At 31.4% G+C, this 17,849-nt stretch overlaps 2 protein-coding genes and 1 pseudogene across 2 annotated transcripts in view; 2 read left to right on the top strand and 1 right to left on the bottom strand.

Annotated features, from left to right (window-relative positions):
- Positions 1 to 260, top strand: part of LOC124835626 (uncharacterized) — a 29,077-nt gene extending 28,817 nt beyond the window's left edge. Inside the window, 1 exon segment of the mRNA XM_088093662.1 lies at positions 103 to 260. Coding sequence (XP_087949788.1) covers positions 103 to 260 — 158 coding nt within the window.
- A 2,585-nt stretch (positions 261 to 2,845) lies between these two features.
- LOC148197313 (uncharacterized) lies at positions 2,846 to 7,718 on the top strand. Its single transcript, XM_088093661.1, has 3 exons — positions 2,846 to 3,616; positions 3,740 to 4,492; positions 7,653 to 7,718. The coding sequence occupies exons 1-3, from the start codon at positions 2,846 to 2,848 to the stop codon at positions 7,716 to 7,718; spliced, it is 1,590 nt and encodes a 529-aa protein (XP_087949787.1).
- Positions 7,719 to 16,199: 8,481 nt separating this feature from the next.
- Positions 16,200 to 17,565, bottom strand: LOC148197312 (putative UPF0481 protein At3g02645; annotated as a pseudogene).
- Positions 17,566 to 17,849: the final 284 nt, after the last annotated feature.

The following is a 17,849-nucleotide window of genomic DNA, read 5'->3' as shown; positions in this document are numbered from 1 at the left end:
TAGTTTCATACATAATTATACACAAGCAAAATTAATCAACAATTCCATAAATAACCACAGTATCAAAACTTTGAACCACCAAAACTAGTAAAAGAAATGCAGGAAACAGAGAAATAGAACCAACAACAAGATTGACCCTCAGCGACACTGAAGGTGTGCCCAATGGTAGCGTGACAGGGGCTCACTGTCCAAGTAGGACTCAACGACATAAGCTAGCCCACAACGCTGAAACTCCCTGGAACAGTGGCCCTCAATGGTGAAAAACTTCGCTCAACGCTATGTCACGACACAACTATGTGATTTGGAATTTTTGGAGCTAGCGCTCAACCCTAGCCTGTTGCCGCACAACGCAATAGAGGCATAAACCTTAGTTTTCATAATTTCAAGTTGTTCAAATACACCAATTGGAAATCTTCACTTTTACAAACTTTTAGATGGTTCAAAACATTGTGAGCTAGTCCCAATTAATCTAATTGCTCAATTTGAAACTCCTTTCATTCAACAATCCATAAAATTCATGAATTTCCCCAAATACTGTTGAAGTGCAAACAAAGTCCCACATTGAGTGAAATAAGGACTGGTCAAGGGTTTATATACACATAGATATCTCCAATGATTAGAGGCCTTTTGGAGTGGTACCAAAAGCAAACCCGTGAGGGCTTGGCCCAAAGCGGACAATATCTTATCATGTGTGGAGTTCTATGTGTGTGTCAAGCTTCCGTACAAGAAAATTCCAACCAACAAAATAGAGTAAAAAGAAACATACAATAGTGCAAGCTTCCGTACAAGAAAATTCCAACCAGTAAGAAGAAACATACAATAGTGCCAAAACAAGCAACTCATGGATCAAAAAACCTATTATGCATCATAATAATAGTATCCACATGCAACAACAATTGACAAAAAATCAACATGCTTGTGAAAAACTTAGCTTCCCTCACTTGATTGAACCGAACAGAATCTAGGCTAATATGAGGTGAGTAGTGGAGTTAAGAAGTTATCCTCTTTTGATTGTGCTTCAAACCCTAGCCAAAGAGAAAGGAGAGATATGAGATGAAACTGCCTAGTGGGTTTTTGTTTTTAACCAGAAAAAAGAGAAAGAGTTTGGAGAGTGGTTGCAAGAGAGTTCTGTATTGACTTTTTGAGAAAAGAAAAAAGTTTTACAAATAACACTAGAGATCGATTCTAAAATTGTAAATGTTAATAACTTTATTTTAACATAAAGAAATTGTTACAAAACATTTAAATAAACTCTCAGGAGACTTAATATAATCACACTCAGATAAATTTAAAAGTTAATTAGCTTCGAGATAACTCACTCTTAATATAAAATATAATTAATTTATGAATTAGTTTTGACTAAGTTACCTTTGACAATAAAATATTAAAAGTTAATTATTTTTCCTATTATAGTAAATTTTAAAAGATTAAGTTGTTATATTAGTCACCCTATTGACTTTATAATTATCCCATGTTTACTTTGCTTCCTCTTCTTCAGCTTCCTTTTCTCCTCATTTACATTTTCTGTCGAAATTCAACACATATATTTTGCTTTCTCTTTCTTACTTGGTTTATATATTGTAATTTTTTTTTCTCTTTTTTTCATATATATTTGCTCACTCTTTTACGGAGCCTAAACAACACATTTTTTTCTCTAAAAACTATCCTAAATATTAATGAGATTGTGTTGTTCTTTTTTGATATTTTTAATCTTTGAGTCTCTCTCAATAAAAAATGTCTAATTATGCTTTTATTAATAGAAATTTAAGATAAATGTGGCTTTGGACTTTTAAATTTAAGAAATAATTAATCTTTAATATTTGAAAAAATATTATTTTAATTTCCGGACTCTAAATTTAGTGGTTTAAAATGATTTTAACCCTCAAAGTTATTGTTTAAGTACTAAAATCATACTTTTGAAATTGGTTTAATGTCTCAATAGGTCCCTATTTTTGTTCAGAATTTGAAATACGTCCCTTTATTTTTTGGCGTCTCAATTGGGTCCTTATTTTTGTTAATTTGATGCAAATAAATCCTTTCCGTCAATTTCATCAAACGGCATTAATGAATGTGTGACGTGGCCTGAGGACAGTATTGACACGTGTAAGGCCACGTCACACATTCATTAACGCGATGAAATTGACGGAAAGGATTTATTTGCATCAAATTAACAAAAATAAGGACCTAATTGAGACGCCAAAAAACAAAGGGACCTATTTCAAATTCTGAAGAAAAATAGGGACCTATTGAGACATTAAACCTTTGAAATTTGAAGAACTACACTAGTTTTTTATAATTTGAAGAGTATTTTTTGTGGAAAATATGCCAAAGAATTTTTTGGTGGCTTCTTATATAAATACGAAACCAAACTTTACACGTAGTAGTGAAAAAAAAATGAATTGAGAATTACCTTCAATTTTCAAAATAAAATTTACAAAAATATTTTAACAAAATTCGAATTGATTCTTCAAGACAAAACTGTAATTTTTGAAGCTGATTTTGTTCGAGTTTTCCAGTTTTTATCCATTCGATTGGAGATTTAGTTTGTAATTCTAAAAGGCCAAACACTAAATGAGTTAACAGATTTTTCTCTTCAAGTGGTCGGTCTATTTCTCAAAACAAAGTTACTTGTTATCACTCCATTGTCTTTTTATAATTTTTTTTTTCATTTTGGTCGGAAAACCTTTAGCCATCTTTTATTCTCATTTTTCTCCTTTTATATCTTCGATAATTGGCTCCTATTATAAAAATAAATAAATAAATGAAATGTGACTTAAGTATTGATTCAAATTCATGTGATCTTAATCAAATATAAAACATATGAAACTTGTCGATTATCCTGACAATGAGTTTCTTGTCTTGTAAGGATATTTTCAACTACTCAAAGCTTATGATTCTTGATTATTATCTTGGGATGTCTGGAGTTCACCACAGAAAACCTATTGTTTCAGACAATTTTTTTGGTAGTTTCAAGAAATTAGAATTTGATGCAACATGCAATAGAACTATTTTAATTCCATCTCATGTACTTCCTTACTTGAAGAACTTAGAAGAATTGAATGTGCATAACTCCGATGTAGTGCAAGTAATATTTGGCACTGATGAGATTGAGGTTGAGACAAAGGAAATAATCTTTGGTTTGGAAAAACTTACATTAAAACACTTGTCAAATTTAAAATGTGTGTGGAAGGAAAATCTAGAAGGAATTGTCAGCTTTTCCAATTTGCAAGAAGTGGAGGTTGATGATTGTGGAAGCCTAGTAACATTGTTCCCTTTATCACTTGCCAAAAATATTGGGAAGTTGGAGACACTTGATATACAGAAGTGTGAGAAAATGGTAGAAATAGTTGGAAGGGAAGATGAAATGGAACACGGGACGACAATAATGTTTGAATTCCCTTGTTTCACATATCTAGTTCTTGAAAAGATGCCACTGTTGAGTTGCTTTTACCCTGGAAAGCATCATCTAGAATGTCCCTTGTTAGACAAGTTATATGTGGCATGTTGTCCTAAGCTGAAGCTATTCAAATCAAGCTTTGATGATGATAGTAAAAAAGAAGGAATTTTAGAGGCTCCAATAACCTTGCTACAACAACTTTTGTTCTCGATTCAAAAGGTAACAAAACATTCAAATTTAATCTTTCTGTGCTTCCTTTTCTTTTCACTATATATTTTTCTCTTATAGTATCTAACTAACATCAACACTTTACCTTTTGAATTTCTTTGGTTTTATTGTCAGGTTTCTCCCAAACCGGTGGGATTGACACTCAATAAGGAAAACATTAAGCTTATGAGTGATGCACGTTTGCCACAAGACCTTCTTTGTAAATTAAAATATCTTATACTATCCTTTGAGGATGATAACAATGGGAAAGATAGTTTGCCTTTTGATTTCTTTCACAAGCTACCCAATTTAGAATCTCTTACAGTACAGAAATTCTCTGGTCTGAAGGAGATATTTCCCTCTCGAAAGCTTCAAGTTCACAACAAAGTACTTGCTAGATTGAAACGATTATATTTGTCGGAATTAAGTGAGTTAGAGTCTATAGGTTTAGAGCACCCGTGGGTACAACCATTCATCAATCTTACAGGGTTATCTGTGAAGTCCTGTGAAAAAATGGAATATTTATTCACATTTGCAACACTCAAAAGTTTGGTGAAACTTAAGACTCTAAGTATAAAGAAGTGTGAATCAATCAAAGAAATTGTAAAAAATGATGATGAAGATGGTTGTGATGAGATAGTATTTGGACGGCTCAGATCAATTAAGCTGAATTCGTTACCAAAGCTAGTAAGCTTTTATTCTGGGAACGCCACTTTGCAATGCTCATATTTGAAAAACGTGATGGTAGCTGAATGTCCCAATATGAAAACTTTCTCTCAAGGAGTCATTAAAGTGTCAATGTTTTTGGAGATTCAGACATCAAAAAATTCTGATTCAATATTTGACGGCGATCTTAACACAACGATCCAAAAGTTGTTTCACAATCAGGTAAGAACTCATTAATAATATTTTAGTAATAGAATGATGTTATATATCCTAAGTCTTTTCTTCACTCTTGATACTTTTAGAATGAAACTCATTGGTGCTTGTCCGTTATTTTGATGCAATTGTCATTTGCAATACTCAATAAATTTCAGATATAGTGTGTGTTGTTCAGAGAAAAAACAAAATAGAAAGGAAGGTAGCGAGCTTCTTAAAGTAATCTCCCTTCATTATGCTAGAACAGGGAGCATTCAGAAGATAGTGTCAAACACTGTATTCCTAGCACTTTATTAAATTGAAATTGAAAGTGTCTTTTTCAATACAATATCAAAACTTTCATAGTAAATCTCAGGTTTTTTATAAAGTCTTTTAGCTTAAAAAAAACCTGAATCTTTTATATAAAGTTTCTCCTATCAACTCACGTTTTTTTCATATATTCAGGTAATCCATCAGTCACGATGACTGTAACGAACGTTTGGAGTTCTTCTTCCTGTACCATTTGGTAAGTATATATGTATTCCTGCATTTGAAGTTCTTATTCCTGCATGTCAACCACACTGCAAATTCTGTAGTATTTTGAAGTTGTGAAATAAATAGTTAATGGAGTAGAAAAAATGTAGAGATAGTGGAATGTAGAGAAAATATAGAGATAGTGGAATGTAGAGAAAATGTGGAGATAGTGAAATGTGGAAGTAGTAAATGGAAGAAGTGTTGTAGTTGTTTTAGTTGTGATAGATATTGTCTTACATCAAATGGTAGAATACATGAGTATTTATAAACGCATAGATTATTCTAGAACATGTTTGCCACAACTTATATGGAATTCCTAGCTTGCTTTGCACTTGTGACACCAATTATTCTTGGAAAAATTGTTTCATCAACTGCTTGTTGAAGGGCAAATAAAGCCCTTGAATCCTTCTGTTTTTTTTTTTCTTCAACTCCTCCTTATGAGTTGCGGTAAGAGTGGAGGTATCTTCTGGAATAATGAATCTTTCCTTTATGATGGAAGAAAATGTAAATAGTGGAATGTAGAGAAAATGTAGATAGTGAAATGTAGAGAAAATGTAAAGATAGTGGAATGTAGAAGTAGTAGTTGGAAGAAGTGTTGTAGTTGTCTTTAGTTGTGGTAAATGTTGTCTTACATCAAATGATAGAGTACATGAGTATTTATAGATCTATAGATTATTCTAGAACATGCTATCTAAAACTTATGTGAAATGTTCTAGATTTTTACCTATTCTTGATTTTTTTCTTCCTATCTTAAATTTTTCTACAATATTCTAAAACTTTTATTATATTTTAATACTTCTATCTTAAGATTTTCTATATTCTTCTAGAATTTGCATTATACTTTAATAAATTCACTTTCCTTTTAAATCTTAATAGTGTTTGATATTTTATTCAGCGTAATATCCCTTTCTTCATATTCATATACAACACTAGAATTGAAATTAATGACTAAATAAATCAGAATGGAAAGATTAGTCGCATTCAACGATTCACAAAGTTCAAAACTGCCAATGTTATATTTTCCATAATATCTTGCAAAGATACTAATGTATTTTACACGTCCAAGTTGGAGAGCAGTTACCATTTAATGCCACACCCAAAATTATATATTCTTTATACATAAATTTGAAAATAGCAGTTATATTTATTTAGGTATAACTATACTATTAATTCTATTATTATCATTGTGTGAGATTTTTTTATTTTTGTTCTAATTTAATTACAGTTATATATTAAAACTAATACAATAAAATTCGTTCACTATAAATTTGTGTATCTCGAAACTCTTAATCTCTCTCTTTCTTTTTATTTCAACATCACCAAATGATTAATCTTTTAAAATCATTTTCTGGCGACAATTCATTAATTACAAGACTATATTTACCAAAAGTAACAACTTATATGTTTCTTTGTGCTCTTTGAAACCTTCCATTTGTATATATCTTTCAAAGCCATATTCATTATATTGTTAAATTACTTTTGTCTCAAATATATCATAAACATTCCATGTTTAATGAACTTAATTAGAAATGTTTATAATGAGACGGAGTTAAAAGAGTGTAAAATACTAAAAAAAAATCATTACTTATAATCAAGACCAAAATTATAAGCAATTACCTACAGATATATCTCTCATAATTACTTACAAATTTTGACACACTTCAACTTTAAGAAAATAGTGTAAAAGCTCGATATCTTTTAAAGGATATTAATTTTGAGGTAATGTTTATGGCTTACCGAATTACAGATGATGCATCTACGTAAACAAGTACAAAGAAAGTAGAATTGTCCCATAATTTGATAAAAAGAGATGAGTCAATTGTAGTGGAGTGAAAACGAAATGCCGTTAAAGTTTGATTGAGTTTATTAAACCATGATTTTGGAGCTTGTTTTAATCCATATATAGCTTTATGAAATTTATATAGGATCATGAAAAATTAAAACCATGTGGTCATTGCATGTAAGCATCTTCTTGTAAAATACCATAAATAAAAGCATTATTTATGACAAGTTGATGAATAGGCCATTTAGCTGAAACAACATATAGGTGAGAACAACTCTTATAGTATAGAAGACTTGATATCTGATCATAGGACTAAAAGTTTTATTAAAATCCAAACCTGATATTTGATCATAGGACTTAGTAGCATTCAATTGGGTGGGAAGTAGATTGAGGTGAGGAGAAGGGGACATGGTAATTTAGGGACCCAATATGTGTGAATAAATGTGACAATCAGTGTGTCAAGCGGTGGGTTTTTATAATAACTAGTTTAAAATAAGCAAAAGATAAGTCTGATGAATTTCGTTGTATGAAAAGTAAAGTATGGAGACCCGTACTTGTGTTATTCATTTCTCTTAATTGTCTCTCTTATTTAATAAGTGGAGACACATTAAAATATAAGATCTTTAAATGTCAATACAACAAAAAAGAATTCTTTTTAAAATACTTACGATTTCATTTGAATAAATTAGGTGGCCAACTACACATGGATCACTGTAAGTATCATAACTATTTACAAGGCACTGTGTACCCCATCAGAATGGTTGAATATCATTCTCATTTCTTGTCATTGCATGAATTTGATTACTTTATTTGAAACAAATTAATTAAACTTCTGTACATATAATTGTGCTTTTATTTATATTTTTTTGTTAGGTTAGCTGTGATTTCCGCATTGCATTCTCAGAGGCGGAGGGAACAATGATGATACAAATATCATGAACAAAAGTTTATTCTAAATCTCTTTCTTGTTGTTTTGAAATGCTTCAAACACAAATAACGTGGACCTACACGGCCATCTATTATATGGGATTAAGTTAGTTATATTCTGTATGCATGTTAGTCTTGAACTTAAAATACTATGAAGATTGAACTTCGTAACAATGTCATCTCTGCCATCCCTTAAGAAAAATGTGTTTGAATTGAGACTTTAAGATCATCCATTATTTACTGCTTTTAGGAATTTAGTCCTTTATTTTTAATTTGCTACCCCTGTTATTTTTAAGTTTTATATTCTTTGTATATTTTTGGGCATGGCTTTGGAAGGGGTGGGCAGGGATATAATTGTATTTCATCACAGAGAGACATATCTCTATCAGGTTTCAAATAGACCTGCGTGAGAGTGAGGGTGACTGCGACTAAGTAACTTCAGTCAATGTACTGTAGTTATAAAGTGGTGAGAACGACCAAACGTTTGATAACTTGAGGCTGTGAATAGAATTAGGTGTTAATGTAGTTATCTCATATCCTTGTGAAGACTAAGTAAGAATCTAAAAGGAAAGGGGAGGAAGATCATACCCATTGAATGGGTTGGTTTGGTGAGGTATCAATCAGACCTGTGTAATGCATGGTAATTGAATTTGTTCAATAACTACAAATGCTATCAATTTTTGAATCTTTATTCAGCCAGAGCTAGAAATACTTGTTAGAATAAGACTTGTAAGGCTGGAGGAAATAAAAAATGCATGAGCAGAGTGTATGTTCTATGATATCTATCAAATGGGTTCTGTCAGAGCGTATGTGCGGAAATGGGATGAGGATGAAATTTCTGCGTGTCAAAAGTTCGTCTTGTTCCTTGTTCAGGTCAAAATCTTTCTCTTTTATGTCTTTTAGTAATTCAATAACTAGTCAAAAGTGAGTTTTACTTCGAAATTAAATCCTTATTTATAGGGTTTAGATGAATCTGATTAATTAATTTACTTCTTAATGGTCATTAATGCAAACTTTAATCACTCATTAGTAGTCGTTGTAATTTTAGCTGCCCATTAATTTTGTTTAACTATTATCGGAACCGAGCGACTTTGTGACGCTTTCTCACACGTTACCCGCTCTGTTCTCATCATTCACCTCGTCATCGTATCTGATCGGTCGGCTATAAACCTATAGTAACAATGCCTTTTGTTTTTGTTCAAGGAAGTAGAATGGACTACCGAAAATACATTAGTTTTTGAATATGTAAGGTTGATTATTCCTTCTTATAAACAATATCGGAATGCTAACGGGAGAATTAGTGTAGGGTTGGGCAATTTTACATAAGCTACATCCAGGTTTCCAATACCACGAAAACATGTGAGAAAATTGTGGCATTCACACCTCTTCTCTTAATAAAATTACAATTTGGCACGGTTTTTGTGATTTGTTTAGATTCTTTTGGTGCCAAAAACCGTATGATAAAAAATAAAACTAAAAAGGTTAAATATATGTGTGATTCCTAAATTTAGATATTATTAATTGTTCATTAATAGTCTTTATTATACTTATTAATCACCAATCATTGACTTTTATTATCCTTGTTAATTATCCATTAATTACCTTAAGTGGTTACTGGGTTGATGGTCGATCCACCGCCTGGTTCGTTGACCAACTGAATGGTCATACTGATTTAATTTGATATGAAAACTTTAAAAATTAATAGATATATTGTTTCTAACTTGACTATATTCATGTTTTAAACTTTGATTTAATTTGATATGAAAATTTTAAAAATTAATAGATATATTGTTTCTAACTTGACTACGTTAAATATTTTTTGTGAATCAAATGATGCTTCAAGCTAAAGTTTAATTGTTTACACGTAAAAAACTAAAAAATAACATGCTTGGGTGATTTTTAAGTTTGTAATCAAAATACATCAAATAAGTTTGTAACCAAAATACATTAAAGTTTGGAACATAGAGAAATTTTAATTTTGTATCAAAGTTTAAAAACTAAAAACATATTTAATTTAAAAAATTAACCTAATCTAATATAATTTTTTATTGGATTGAATGGTTTGATTAGTAAGATGAGTTATTGTTAGGGTTCAGGGTTTCTTTAAAGACATGTAAACAAATTATGTCACTAAAGATGATATTTGTTTTATTAAAAATCACCCCAACTTTATCCAAATAATTAAAGATGTGAATTTGAACTATGAATCATGAGTCAAATTTAATATAATCCTAAATAAGTCTCCTTTCTATGATTTACCATTAAAAAAAACCTCAGTTCTTAAAGCTCTCACTTAAAATGAGTTAGAATCAAGATAAAAGTGAGCTTGATCTCATTATAAGACTTTAACTAACCTCTAAATATTGTTGATAGAGTCTTTAACATATTTTAAATCACAAATTGATCCATCATATTTTATATTTATTATAAATTGGTTCTTTTTTCATTTTTACTATTTGAAACTTAACATGAAAGTTAAAGTCCAAACCAACTTGTCCAACTAGACCGACCTAATCTAACATGGGTTCGGCTTGACGTTGTTTGACTTTGGTCCAAACTTAGTCGACCTTGTCTCAACTTGTATTAGCATAAGATGATTTGAACATGATTTGAAATTAGTTCTCGATGTAAGTCTGACTTAACTCGTCCTCACGTCGACTTAACTAATTCAATGTAGACCTAATTTCAGTTGGTTTGACATGGATCTAATGTGGGCTTAAAATGATTCTTTTTAATGTGTGTCCAACTTTACTTTATTTAGGTGTGAACCCAACTTGACTAGGTTTACATGGGACCAAACTTAATTATATCCAATATATGTCTAACTTGACTTACTTAATTAGTCTCGAATAAACAATCACCTTGATTCAAGGTGTGTAAAACTCAATGATTTTACATGAGTTTGACTTGACTTGGCCTTTTATGAGTCCTACTAAACTTTATTCAATGTAGACTCAATTCAACTTAACACGATGTGAATTATATCAAGCTTGGTTTGATTGGATGCGGTTTGACTTGGGCCAAACCAAAATGCTCTACTTGCTTAAGTTTGATTATGACTAATTTCCACAAACTTTGACCCATAAGACTTTTGTTACCATTTGTGGACCTCTCCTTATATAGATTTTTTTTGTCCAATTAACCGTTTTACCCTTAATCCACAAGTCAAGACCAAGTGAACTGGCCAAAATGACAAATGTACTAATAACATATTTAAGATGAAAAATATCTACTTTGAACTGGCCATGACTGAATTTCAAAACCTGAAGCACTCGAGTATTGTGACCAAATTTTAGCCTCGAAAAAAAAAAACTCGACCTATAAGTCCATTAATATTTAGTTGTTCCTTATGGGTGTTTGCAAAGAGGGAAAATATTGGTTATGGAAGATAAATTGCCCTGTTATAGCATACTAGGAGGGGTTGCATATTTCGTTTTTGATACTTGTATAAGGGTGTAAGAACTAATTCTCTCAATTTAATTTATTTGATTTTGTTGATAAAAAGAATAAGTAAATATTTGCAAGAGTGTATTTTTTTGTTGGAAAGAATCTTTTAGTATTAAATGTTCGTCGTGAATAAGGTAGAAAAAAAAGGGCATGGATAAAGTTCATTACAAATAGATAATGAATCAGTAGCCACAAGGATTGAGGTAGAGGGACACGTCATATTACTCAATCATAAGTATTTGTACCCATTAAAAATAAAATTATATTAAATTTAGTTTTATGTATCTTAAACTATGTATTTTTATTTATATTTATTTATTAAAGTTGTTTTAAAACATTAATTTACACATATATTCTGATTATTTATTTATTTTGGACTCATACTATTAAGTTGAACTAATATGTTAGAGCATAATTTTATTTGGATGTATACTACGAGAATACAATTTACTTGATTTTATATTTTAGATCATTTGTTTAAAGAACAATCTTTGTAAAATTGTTCTTGATGCTCGCAACTATAAAAGTATTCATGAGTACTTTTAAAACCAATACCAGCATAATCTGTAAGTCTTCTTCTGTTCAAAGTATACACTAGAAAAGAACATTGTCTAGCTTGTTTGATTCTGAGTTTTGAAATCTCTCTTCGTTCCTTTTTCACTATCGACTTTTCTTCATTAGAATGACTTGGGAATTAATTGACCACAGTCTGCACCTTTATGCTTTGGTTCAGAATTATAGTGCCTTATTACATGCATCCTCAAGGTAGAACTTTTTAACAATTTACCAAAACCTAAACTACATTCTCATTTCACACTTCTCTACCACTATACCACCTCTGTTTCTCCCGATTTATAAACATATATACACCTTTTCCATGTTTCTTATGTATTGTCCAGGGACCGAGATCTTTTCGTGCCAATTTATCTTCATCCAATATTCACTTGTGTTGCTTTCCTATTTGATCTTAAACTGATGTAATATAAAAATACAATTTAGGGTATGAAAAAATCTGCTTTATTGAATTTGTCTTAACTAGGCCTATACTTTAATTTTCAGTAGAGAGAATATTTCTTCTACATCTAGCATTTTAAAACATATTATTAGTATTCTATCTTATATTCATTTTTTAAGAATATAATTTTTTCAGAAAACTTGAAGACAATAAATATTGAATCAACTAACTCAGCATAACAACAATTTAAATCAAACAAAACAAAATCATTATTTTTAAACATATAATTAATCATATATTTAACGTACAAAAAATAAAATTTTTCATTACAAAAAATAATTATAGGCTCATATTTAAAATAAATTTTAAAGGTAATAATAGAAATTTGAGAGCGTGAAATGCGAAAACTAGGAATGAGATACTATTCTAAACACGTTTTGAAAAGTGCAACAATATTTGGTCAACAATGCAACAATACCTGGATAACAATGGCACCTAGAAAACCCAAACATTATCAACAAAGAACTCAAGCAAGAAACAAACTCAACGAAAAATGCAAAATAAAATAAAAAAATCACTCACCAATTCATAGATGAGTGATGGCAAAAATGGAGGACTCGTGAAGTGAGCTTCAGCAATGACGAGAAGCGGTCCTTCAAAGAAAGGCATTAAAAGAAAGGCAATAAAAAAGGCAAAGAAGGTGGCAGCAAAAAGTGGAGAGCTCTTTGTAGTCACAACGGAGAATGAATGTAGGAGGAAGCAAAGCAATGTATGGTTTCAGTTCTCAAGAAACCGAAACCTATAATTCTGCACCACGGTGAAATAATTAAAAAAATAACAGCAAATTTGAAAAATTTTAAAATTTCTCATATTTATAGATCTCAGTTGTAAGAAAATCGAAACAAAATATATGGATGATTTCAGTTTCTTTGCCACCACAACTTATAAATTCGCAAAATTTTCAAAATTATCATCATATATCTTTATTTGTAATATAAATAGAATCAATTTTACTATTATCACCTTCTTTAAAGATGGTCTATATATCACTACCAACAAGCATCTCATTCGTACTATGAATATTTTTTATGATGAAAATTTTGGAGTGCCTTAAAAAGTTAAATGATTATACTATGTTTTATACCATGCAAATGACCTACTATGTAAAATGATGATCAAATCAAACCAATTAGTCCAATTCCTCAATCACACGTTAAACTAAATTTGACAGCAACAGCACCAAACTGGCTTTTACAATAAAATGAATTATGCAGTTGGGTTAAGTTGAGATGCAATGCATGAATGCATGATTCCATCACTCTTTTCATCACTCTCCGTCGCAACTGCCTCTCCTCCCTCTCTCTAGTAACTGCCTCCCCTCACTCTCCGTTGCCATGGTATTCAATCGGAGCTCCATGGTTTCAGTGTTCTTCTTCATTATAGTGCCCTAACCTGCAATGGGTGTTCAATCGGAGCTCCCTAACCTGCAATGGGTGTTTGGACCAGAGAGAATCAAGGCGTACGTTTGCCTCAGCGTCCCTTTCAAGCCCAAAAACCCAAAAGTCAGGCCCGTTGGTGCCATGCGGGCCCTCTATGAGGATGCTTACTACATCTTCATATCCCAGGTGCTTCCTCTGCGTAGTTCATCTTTCCATTCCTGGCTGTTTTCTCCTAAACGGTTTCTTTTGTTGTTTTTCCTCTTCATCTCTGCCATTGGAATTGGTTGTTTTCCAAGTTCACAAAACCCCGTGAATATTTTCATTCCCCTTTTCTTATTCTTCATGTTTATTATTTTTTTCTTGTTGGATTCTCCGTCCACCAACTTATGGAACAGTGAGTAACAGATTTCTTAATTGATAATAAGATTTGGGAGAAAAATGTATTTGGTCAGTGAATCAGGGATAATAAGACTTGCAAATACTTTTACAGTTTCTGTTGTGTTGAAAAAAATATTGCATACTTTCTTTTTGGGCCAACATTTGGATTCAAAACTCCTTTTTGCTTATTCTTCCTTTTGGAACTAGATCAGTATGGCACACACCGGCTTTGATCGGATTTAATTTTTGTGAAACCATTCTTTTAACATATAATTCAGCAACGTGCATGCTAAAATTCAAGTGGATTGGGGATAGTCTTGTGATTTTGCAACTTGTCATGTTTAAGCTATATATAATGTCAATGAATTATATAAATGATATTAAATTCTGTGCGTAGATATTTTATTTTAGTGGCTGATTTCTTCAAGTTATGTAAAAGAATATTTAACATCTGAACATAATAAAGGTTATATAAACCCAATACTTTTATTGTACCTGGCTTATTACTTGAATTGTGACAGTTGTTCTATATTTGACCACATCTTAACACCATCCTTTTTTCTTTGCTTTGCAAATCTGAACAGAGAATTGAAAGTGTCTCCCAATTGCCCGGCAGCTGTGATCAAAGGTGTTCCTTTCCATTCAACTGTTTAAGCTTTATCAAACATTCAATTTCTTTCATTAGAAGTGATAAAATTTAGCTTGAAATATATCATATAAACGATGTGTAATATAGTACCAGAAACATGCATTCAGTCTTGTATAATTGCTTACTATCCTACATGTTTTACAAGCAGTTCACTCAAGTGAGGATATATATAACTAAATGAGTAAATAATATATGTGCTTATACTTTCGTTTAATTTCAAAACATTATGTTTGCTAACTTGACTGATTGACTGCATAATTTATTTTGCATGCCTATTAAACACTACCGAACTACCATAAACCTCTGCTTATAGGAAACTGGGTAAACAAGAAGACATATTTTCACATGTAACTCTTCAATTTTCGAACACTACTTTGTGTTAGCCACCATCCCATCCCATCCTTTCTAACACTATTTTTATGTTCATTTTTTTTCTGCAACTATATGACTAATATTTCAACTTTGTTGATAATTAGTTTATGTACAAGATCACGATGACTGACATTAATAGTTTTTTTTTTTAAATTTTAATCTGAAAGTTTGAACTGTAAACCTTATCATTCATACTAATAATTTGTTTATTTTTCGTACTTATGAATGTAAAAAGCTACTTTGTAGGAATGTTGGCATTAGTTATTTTTTATTAATATTATGAACATAATATTAATTATTTTAATATTGTAAAAGAAATTAGTACGTTTCGATCATACTTTTTTAAAGAGAATTATTAATTTCTTTTTCAAAATTTTGTATAAAAGACCGACCACACAATTAAAAAGTGATAAACGGGTTTCTTAAAATATAAGAGTCATACAAAAGAAAAGACTGAAATTTATACCAAGACTAATTTGATTAGGTTTAATTTGAAAAAATATAAATTATTTTGACAATACTTTGGTTTAAGTTGTTGGATGTAATAAAAGAACCTTATATCCTTATCTACATTTATGCTAGCTGTCTGTACACATCAACGTTAGGGAAACATTTTGAAGTTTGAAGGGGGAGACATTATTGAACGAAAAAGATTATTGCTATTGTGTAGTTCTAAATGCACATGATGTGTGAGCATTTTCTATTCTATCTTGTATTCCACTTCTTGTCTTGTCTGGGCTCTGATGAGCCTGGTTATTACAAAAGCGTCATCCAGGGGACAAGCTGCTTATTCCAAAGCTTCAAGTGTAGTAGAGCAGACACATGGCTCTATCCGGACGCACACAGGCTAAAACAAACTCTTCGTTTTTCCTTTTTGTTATTGCTGATATATAAATCACCTTTATCTCTCTAATGCAGGTTGCATCATTCACTGGGGAGAGGCTACTAATAACTAAATACAATCAGCCCTTAATCAAGGCTTACATCAACGGAGTGCAGGAGGCAGAGCTTCTGGTTTGGGTTAGAGCTGTCAAGTGAGTCCCTTTAATAAGATTTGGCCCTAACCCATGTGGGTTGGGGCCAAAAAAATCCACAGGACCAAAAAAAATCCTTCACTAAAAAAGCCCACAGGGCTAAAAACCTCCCAAAGCCCTATGGGTTAGGACCAGCCCATGGGCTTTCCTTTTTACAAAATTTTAACTCCTCTCCTAGAGTTAAGGATGTGAAACTGCTATTTGTTATCAATTCATATGTTTGATAATAAACAGGCCACTTATTTGCGAGAAAATGGGAAATGTAACAGTTAGTGTGCAATCATGGACGATGATGTAATACAGAAAAGGTGATTCCATCAATATAATTCTCAATTTACTAAAAGAGTAGATCAGTAACACGGTAGAAGTTGAAGGCAGTGAATATTAGGACAGCAACCCCCACTATAGTAGAACTGCTTCTCCAAGGGTCTCTGAAGTAAACCCACCTCAATGTCCCCATTGCCCATTTCCAATCATTGTTGTAGTGTTCATTAACATCTTCCATGATCTGGTGGTAGCATGTTGAATTTGTCACATGTTTGCAAAGATCATTAACCAGATTTGCCAGTTCTTGATCACTTCCCAGTTCATGGACAATAATTTCTTTCTCAACCAGCAACTCTGCATCATCTTTGGAGTGAATAAAAGAGTCAATCAGAGAAACATAGTTGCAGATGTAAGGTTCTTCAGGATAGTGACACTGCTCAAATGCAATTAGGTTCCTCAGAACACACTCTGTTGTGTGGTCTACTTTCAATTGGGGATCTGAAACCGAGCTTTGAACAACTTGCAGCATGGCAAACAAACCAAGCAAAGAAACCAGCTGAAGAATCGTTTCTTCTCAAAGGGAAAAAATACCAAAGAGGAAAACTATACAAACAAGAATGCATAAAAATCAGAATCAAATGTAAAATGAAACTTGCTCATAAGCTCCTTATAAATTAACAATATTATTAACTACTTGCTTCACAAAATTAACCACATGGTGTCATTAACCCCTTATAAAGCAAACTTAACCAGTGTGAAATATTTCAATAAGCTAATGATTATCCTAACCACATAAAAGTTATTCTTGCTTTTCTAGTGGATCCATGTTGATTTTTACAAGCAGATATTAAATAGGGTAAATTGTAATAAAGATACAGATAAAAACAAACCTAATTTAATGTAAACATATTTTATTGCCTCTGATAGATATCACAATTTACAAGCACCTAAAGCAGGATTTATCATATTCAATAAATTTCGGCTTTAAAAAAGGATGAATTTTTTAAAAACAAGATAAATTAAGAACATCTTTTGCACATTTAAGCAAGCTGAAAGGATCCTCTTTCAAAATGAATTTGCTACCTTTTTTATAAAAGAAAAAGTATGCCACTAGTTTCATTACCCATTTTCTAAGATTAATAAAGAGCATATCTTCATCTGTACTCTGATCTCCACATCTTTCATACTATCGTAATCTTTATTTGTCATCACAAATCAGTGTGGCCAATATATTGTTTCAACTTCCCACAACATTTATACAACAAAATAGCACACACCCAGACAACTACAATAGTACCTGTTTGTCTTTCAAAGACATTTTCAAATACAGTTATATTTTCTCACTTATTTTTTTCACCTCGTTTTTCAGTTTTTTACTCACACACCTAAAAAATAAAACCCAAAATAAATGGAGTGTATTCTTCTATGCAGAGTTAAACTTCTTTTGCTTAACGTTTTTCCTAGATAAAGATATGAAGAGTCAATGAAATTGAAGCCAAGGGTTAGAACTTTGCGTTTAAAAAATTATCAACTAAAGAATGGCTGAGAAAAACTAGTGACATGCAAAGTTTAATCCACCATTCATTCTAATAAACAGACTTG

This window comes from Vigna umbellata, chromosome 6, assembly GCF_029865625.1.
Source record: "Vigna umbellata cultivar VRB3 chromosome 6, Vumbellata_1.0, whole genome shotgun sequence".
In the NCBI taxonomy this organism is placed as follows: domain Eukaryota; kingdom Viridiplantae; phylum Streptophyta; class Magnoliopsida; order Fabales; family Fabaceae; genus Vigna; species Vigna umbellata.
This window is presented reverse-complemented; position numbering and strand designations above follow the sequence as displayed.

Coding starts and splice junctions, on each gene's coding strand:
- LOC148197313 (XM_088093661.1), top strand. CDS start 2,846: ATGAGTTTCTTGTCTTGTAAGGATATTTTCAACTACTCAAAGCTTATG. Junction 3,617..3,739: donor TTTTGTTCTCGATTCAAAAG/GTAACAAAACAT, acceptor TTTTATTGTCAG/GTTTCTCCCAAACCGGTGGG. Junction 4,493..7,652: donor AAAAGTTGTTTCACAATCAG/GTAAGAACTCAT, acceptor TTTTTTTGTTAG/GTTAGCTGTGATTTCCGCAT.